Here is a 7,904-nt window from a genome sequence, read left to right as displayed (position 1 = left end):
AATAATAAAGTTATTAATTAAGTTAATTACCTAATTAAAAAATTATAAAAAATTATTTAAATAATAATAACAAATAAGATCACTATTTTTACATATTACAAAGTTTATGAAAAAAATTTTGAATAATAAATCAATCCTCAATAGATTATACATTAATTCTGTCAAAAATATAAATAATTAATACATTGGATATTATTATTTACGTACTAATATAATATATATATTATCGATTATTAAGTTTATAATTAATTTTTAATTCAATTTTTGGTAATTAAAATTTAAATGATTGAAATCATTAAATGCTAAATATTTTACATCTAATCAATTTATCTTTTTATTGAAATTAAAAAAAATGAGTCATTAATCAATTCTAAATTTAAATTTAAATTTGAGTAAGAAAATAAAAAATATTTTAAATTTTATCTCACTAACCAGAATTAATTTCAAGACAAGAAATTATTTTGCACATCATATATATATTGTGGGATAGTATAGTTATTTGCTATTTTTTAATGTTAAATATTGTCAAATAAAATAGTGTAAGAAATTAGAGAAAATGTATTTATAAATTTAGAAAATATTAATTTATTTTTCAATAGAATAAATTATATATTGAATAAAAAAAGTTATTATTGGTTTCTCTTCACACTAACTAATACTCAACGATGGTATTTTGGTATACCATATTATCAAGAAATATTAATCAATCTAATAACTTTTGTAATGACATAAATTTATGAATTTGAAAATTTAAAAATTATTTCATAAAATGTGAAGTTTTAACAAATAATAATGTTGATCATATTGTTTTGACTTTAAGAATGAATATAATACCAACAAATAAAATTGTCCTAAGTAAATTTTAATAAAAATAAAAGTCCATAAGTATTGCTATTAATGAAAAATTAATCTATTTTAAAGACAAATACATTTTTTTTTCTACGGATTTCCTAACTCGGTAAGTTGAGAATTAATCCACGACATATTGATGCTCTATTTATTAAGGGTGAGATTCGAACTCTAAATACTTGCTTAAGCAGACAAATGAGATAACTATTCAACTGGAAACTTACATTAATTTATATATTAAGAATAGATAGATAGATACATTATCCATCCTAATATATGCATAAAAAAAAAAAGGTATTTATCTACCATTGGATAAGGATTGACCGTTACTAGACTTGACTTTTGGCGTGGATCAGGCTTCAGGCATGAGCCATCAGAGAAGAAAAAATGGTAGTCAATGACGACGAATGGTAATTAAAGAGAGAGGGTAAGGGTAAATTAGTCATTAAAGTAACCCTAGTCTCACACTGTCTCACTCTCACTCTTCTTCTTCTTGCTCCTCCCATTTATACGGCGCCAGTCTCAGCGTATTCTTTCTTCCCCGTTCCTCACGATCTGAGGACGACACTAACAACCTTCACTCGGCGCCCTCTTCGGGTACCTCTCTCCCTTACATTAAGCATCCATTTCTCTTTCTTTTCATTCTCATTTTCAAGATCTGCTTTTACATACCATGGATCTACCGCATACTCTGCTACTGAATTTTACTATACTGTTTTTTTTTTTGTTTTTGCATTTTGTTATGAATTTAATCTCGTTAGTCGGCTGTTAGCGATTTTTAGAACTTACACACTCGCGTATGAACCGTCGTTTTTGAGTTTTGTATGTTTGACTTGATTTTGTAGTAGCTATCTTAGCGAGTGAAGCGAGATCCCAAACTGAAATCGCTTCTGCCATGTTAGTTTTTGTAAATTTTGAATCTCTAGTTTCAGATCGAGACGTTGGAATTCTCTCATTGTGCTGCAGTTTCTCTTATGTAGTGATTTTGAATTTTGTATATAATACTTTCATAATTCATAAGCTTAGCGTATTAATCATGGTAAAGCTCTATGAAACGAGAATTGTTTATATTTACGTGTTATTACTAAATACTAATATTAATTTGTTAATGATGTGGAATTTATGTATAACTACTTATAATATATATGTGCATATGCTGCGTATGAAGCATTGCACGTTTTCAAGGCTAGATGCATTTGTTCTTGTGTTTGTGTTCGTGTTGTTAGTTTTTCCCCCTCCGATTTTGCTGTTACTTATGGTTAATTGTATATGAATTATAGGTCACCGTGTAAACTGTAATCATGGCGGAACCACAGCAGAAGCAGCTGCAGCATCCATCAGTAGTTCAGAAGTTAGCTGGACAATCTTATCTTGTGTCCAGGCTTGCATCCAGAAACTATTCCAACAGTGGTAGTCACATCAATGGGGGCATGCAGGCTCCAGGCTTGGCTTCTCTTGCACCTGTATATCCATTTACTGTGCACGCTCCGGCTGAAAAGGGAGCATCTGGTTTCTTAGTGGATTTTCTCATGGGAGGAGTATCTGCTGCTGTATCTAAGACGGCTGCTGCTCCAATTGAACGAGTTAAATTGCTCATTCAAAATCAGGATGAAATGCTCAAAACTGGTCGGTTGTCTGAACCATACAAGGGAATCGGTGATTGTTTTGCTCGAACTATGAAGGATGAAGGAATTATTTCCCTTTGGAGAGGAAATACTGCTAACGTTATCAGATACTTTCCTACACAGGTGGTTTTTTATCTCCACTTAACGACAAAATATAGCCTAGCTAGATTGTTTATTGTGGTTTATTTTGTTCCATTTTTGTAGTTGTAACTTTGTTATACAATGTTATTTTATTTTGAAGATCTTATTTCTTGTTTTCCTCTTCCAGGCATTGAACTTTGCTTTCAAGGATTACTTCAAGAGGCTCTTCAACTTTAAAAAAGACAAAGATGGCTACTGGAAGTGGTTTGCTGGGAATTTGGCATCTGGTGGAGCTGCTGGGGCTTCCTCCCTCTTGTTTGTCTATTCTTTAGACTATGCCCGAACACGTCTGGCAAATGATGCTAAGGCTGCTAAGAAGGGTGGGGAGAGGCAGTTCAATGGATTGGTTGATGTTTACAGGAAGACCATTAAGTCTGACGGTGTTGCTGGTCTCTATCGTGGATTCAACATCTCATGTGTTGGAATTATAGTGTACCGTGGTCTTTACTTCGGAATGTATGATTCTCTGAAACCAGTGGTTCTGGTTGGTGGTATGCAGGTTTGTAAAAATTGGTCTTTAATATCTGGTTTGTTGTATTTTATAGATTTACGCCACACTTCATCTGAGACTTTCAATTTTCGTTTTGTGTGATATAGATAATTTAGCTAGATATATTTGCTACATGAGTGCCCTGTGATTTTGCTACTGTCGTTGATACTTAGGCCTAATAATTTTTTTTAATAACATAGTTTAGAAGTTATTTTATCATGACTAACAAACTTTATTAAAATTCAAATTGGGATTCTTCGTCATTCTACTTAGATTATGATTGTATTTTTTTCATTTACTTACTTCAGTTATACTTCTTGTTAACAGGATAGTTTCCTCGCTAGTTTCCTTTTGGGTTGGGGAATCACAATAGGTGCTGGTTTGGCCTCTTATCCCATTGATACTGTGCGTAGAAGAATGATGATGACATCAGGAGAAGCTGTGAAATACAACAGCTCTTTGGATGCATTCAAACAGATTGTTGCTAAAGAGGGTACCAAGTCACTCTTCAAAGGTGCCGGTGCGAATATACTACGTGCTGTGGCAGGTGCTGGAGTGCTTGCTGGTTACGATAAGCTACAGCTGATCCTGTTCGGAAAGAAATACGGATCTGGCGGAGGCTAATATACAGATAATGATGAAAAGAACTATATGGAGATATGGAGCAACTATGTTGGTTTTCCTATGCATTGAATAACTTGGAAGAAATGATTGTGGTTGAGGTTCCTCCCAAGATAAGGACCCGGTATTTAGAAATCATAGTTTCGCAGACTTAATTTTAAATTGGTTGTTATATTTCTGGAGCTTATAATTTGTCTAGTTTTTTGCTCGACCATTTGGTTGAAATTATTGAAGACCGCTGTTTTTGCTTGATGCTTGGTTGCAATGTGTTGCTCTCTAATGAAAATTACTTTTGTCCAAATTTGTATTACCTGGTCCTAAGTTACTTCGATTTCTCTACAGATTTATTTTATTTATTTATTGTATGGGGTGACTTGGTCCGATGGTCTGTGCATCTGAATTCAGACATGCGCCATGCAAAGTATGTCTGACCAAAATTCCGTGACCAGCTCTCTGACTGTTTCTTAGGACTCTGGAGACTAGAGACGGGATTAGGACTGAGTATTGTATTTGATGAGTATTGTATTTGGTGATCAGAGACTGAAATTAATTTCGGAACATAAAATTTCAATTTATTCGGTACCTTTAGGTAGTATTGGTATTGGGTATTGGGATTGAGACTAGAGAATTGGGTTGGAATTAAAAGACAAAATTTTAATCATTTAAGTACTTTCATAAAATAGAGACATGAGATTTTAATCATTTTAGTACTTTCATAAAATAGAGAAAATTTTATTAATATTTCTTTCTTAAAATGTCTTCATAAAAAATTTTATATTTTAAGTTTATCTTTTATCATTTCTCACAAAAACAACAATCTCAAAAACAAATTCTAAAATCAGATTCAATAATTTCAATAATCTCAAACAAGAGGATTTTAAAATCAGAAAAGAGAAGAGAAGAATTGGGGACAGATGTATCAAAATGACATGCTTAGAGTCTGTTTAAAACTTAAAACCGTATAACTCGTACAGAAAGACTTTCTTTTGTTAAAAGCATAGATATATGCATACAATCCAGGTACAATACTTACAAATCATATATATATATATATAGTATTAACTTACAAAAATATTGCATATCATAATTTCTATCCCTCTTACAAAATTACAAGAATAGAGGTAAGGAAAAGAAATAATATTTAAAACAATACAATATATTAGGTAAATAGAGGATAAAATAAACTCTTTATGATTTCTTCGTCCATATATTGAAAAGGAAAAATCTGTAGAGGAGTGAGAATATCGTCTTCGCTGGTTCTCACTAGAGGGCTAAAGAATTGCTATAATAAGATACGTAAAATAGAACTGTTTTCAAAGTACAGTGATCATTGCTCGTCTTATATACCTTTTCAAAAACCAAATGTTCAACATTCAAAATCCAAAATCCTTTTTAAAAGAGAAATCAGTTAAATACCCAAAAATTTAGAAACCTTTTTCCTTGTTATAAAAATCTTAAAAATTTTTCCTAAACAGTATGAATGAACAACCTATTCCAAACATAGGTTCATTAAGTCTATAATGAACCAGACTGATTTTTCATACTTTACTAAACCACAAACAATCCAATCACAGCCTCCGGCCCATCACATAAGCAATCACGGCCTCAGACCCAAACAACTCAATCAACATCCAATCCACTACCATCCAACCAATTACAGTCACAAACACAAGTAAAGAAGTTCAAACACAATCAAAACAGTTACATCAAGTATAACAATTAGCAATTAAACATAATTATTTACATAGACAAACCAATTACAATATACACACCCAAACAATGTCACATAAATGCATATGATGAATGTCACTGCCGAACAAGGAATGGAGGGGACGCGCTGACGAACGGCTCCAGTGAATGCAAAACAGCAAGAATGATTGACAGCGAGGCAGCGAGAATGACCGGTGGCGAGAGGAAAAATGCGATGAAGAGGGATGAACGTGAGGAAGGGCGATGAGAGGAAGAACGCGACGAAAAGGAATGAATGCGAGGAAAAGATTGTGAATTATGAGAGAAGGGGATAGTGAATCAAATAGCGCAATTTTTCAAGGCGTGTGTTACACACACTTTCCTTTAGGCTTAATTCGCCCCACCAATGTACAATGGTATGCAAAATGGGTTACTGGCGAATTTCCTGTAGAATACAATGAAGAATACTTGACTTGTTTATGCACTCACACTATCAAGCTTTACACTAAATGATAATTTACAGAATAATATTCTCTATTCATCCTTTTGCGCATAAAGAAAGTGTTGAGATGGATTGTCTAGCAATAATGAAATGAGAAAAATTTATAGATACGAAGTACATGCAGCATGCAGCTAGCACAACTTTTCAAATAGTTACAACCTTTTAACAGACATAACTTTTTAAATAGTTGCAACCTTTTAACAGGCATAACTTTTAAATAAGTCACAACTCTATGAAGAGATGTAACTCTTCAAAATAGATTTTCACATATTTTAAAAATATATCTCACAGCGGGCAATCTCCAATGGTGGACAGGGAAGAATGGGTGCAGTGAGGGTGAGGGTGAATAGGTAAAAAGGGTTATTTAGGTGATTTTGTTTGTTTTAGCCTGTGTATTTATCTTAAATCAAATAGGATATTAAGATATAACTTAGTCTTATATATTTTATATTAAACATAATATAGAGACTTAATTAAATTTCTGTTTCTCAATATTTATCTCCCAAGTCTCTGCTCCAAATATAGTCTCAAAAATGTCTCCCAGTCTTAGTTTTTGCTCTAAAAATATTTTTAAAAAATAAAAATATATAAAACTGAAATTTTAATAATATTAATAAATATTCTTATTTAATCTTTATATTTATCTTAAATCAAATAAAATACTAAAATATAATTTAATCTTATATATTTTATATTAAATATAATACAAATATTTAATTCAATCTCAATCTTTTAGTTTTAATCTTCTTTCTAAACGTAATCTTAATGTCCATGGACACGGATTATAATTAACAATTTCGCTACGTTACCAACAGTATTTCTGCCAACTTCTATTAACTCTTATTTATACCGATGTTTAATGAAAATATATTTATAAATGTGTCTAATAAAAATGTCTTTTTTATGATTGTGTTTAATAAAAATATTTTTATAGATATATTTTTTAGATGTATTTTTTTATATATACTAAAATATAATAATTAATTATTATTAACAATAAATTGACAGATAATATATTAGTACCTATCGTTTTCCATTTAAAGCCCCATTTTAAACATTCTTAAAATTGTTGGTACAGCCTTGCTAAATCGTGGATGTGATGCAATAGGAAGTGACACACACAAATGTCAGGAGTGTGCTACCTGTGCTTTGGATTGTGAACTCATCGTGCCTTATTCTCTAGACTAAACTATCATTTTTTTCGGGCGAAGGAAAAATAACTTTTGATGAAATTTTCAAAACAAATGAATGATACTGTAATTCTCTCTAGATTAACTCTGAATACGGAAATCTACATATTTTTCATTAATGCATTTGATTCAACTTTTTTTATATTTCGATAATTATTTACAACACATAGGTAAAATACAAGGGAAATTTTGATTTATTTTTTTTTATTTGTTTTCTACTTTTCTCCAAATTTTCAGCCATCCAAGTAAATAAAAAGTACCAAAGTCACTTAGTGTCTACCGATTTGCTTACTAGGTGTTTGTTTGAACGCTATTAAATTGATAAAAAAAAAAATTTTAATAAATTTTTTTTGTATATTTGATAGTACAATATTATTGTGCAATTAATAATAATAATTATTTTATTTTATTTATTTTTGGATGGGGGACTATTATGTCTAACAGAGAGAAACGTTGGGGATTGATTTGTACATTAGTTTTTCTTGGGGACTAAAATGTCCATTTTTAAAATCTTTAGGGACTGATCTGGGTAATTACTCTGCCGAAAAATGAACTGGGGACTGATTTGTCTACCGGAGTAAAACTTTGGGGACTGATCCGTGTATTAATTTTTCTTGGGGACTAAAATGTCCGATTCTAAAATTCTCGGGGACTGATTTGGATAATTACTCTTTTATCAAATAAACAAATTTAGATTGGTCAAATGGTTAGCTCACTCATCTCACTCACTTATCTGTTTAAATAATGAAAGTTTGAATTTTGTCTTGTGTAGGTAAAAACTCATTAAATAATGATAA

At 31.2% G+C, this 7,904-nt stretch overlaps 1 protein-coding gene across 1 annotated transcript; it reads left to right on the top strand.

Annotated features, from left to right (window-relative positions):
* Positions 1,275–4,029, top strand: LOC107612363 (ADP,ATP carrier protein 3, mitochondrial). Its single transcript, XM_016314113.2, has 4 exons — positions 1,275–1,446; positions 2,130–2,597; positions 2,743–3,114; positions 3,433–4,029. The coding sequence occupies exons 2-4, from the start codon at positions 2,151–2,153 to the stop codon at positions 3,727–3,729; spliced, it is 1,116 nt and encodes a 371-aa protein (XP_016169599.1). The 5' UTR covers positions 1,275–1,446; positions 2,130–2,150; the 3' UTR covers positions 3,730–4,029.

This window comes from Arachis ipaensis, chromosome B08, assembly GCF_000816755.2.
Source record: "Arachis ipaensis cultivar K30076 chromosome B08, Araip1.1, whole genome shotgun sequence".
In the NCBI taxonomy this organism is placed as follows: Eukaryota; Viridiplantae; Streptophyta; class Magnoliopsida; order Fabales; family Fabaceae; genus Arachis; species Arachis ipaensis.
Note: the sequence above shows the minus strand (reverse complement) of the source record. Positions and strands in the feature narration are given on the sequence as shown.

Bases quoted from the DNA above. Each gene is read 5' to 3' on its own strand.
- LOC107612363 (XM_016314113.2), top strand. From the start codon at position 2,151: ATGGCGGAACCACAGCAGAAGCAGCTGCAGCATCCATCAGTAGTTCAG. The intron at 2,598-2,742 runs GTGGTTTTTTAT...TTCCTCTTCCAG, and splicing joins TCAGATACTTTCCTACACAG to GCATTGAACTTTGCTTTCAA. The intron at 3,115-3,432 runs GTTTGTAAAAAT...TCTTGTTAACAG, and splicing joins TTCTGGTTGGTGGTATGCAG to GATAGTTTCCTCGCTAGTTT.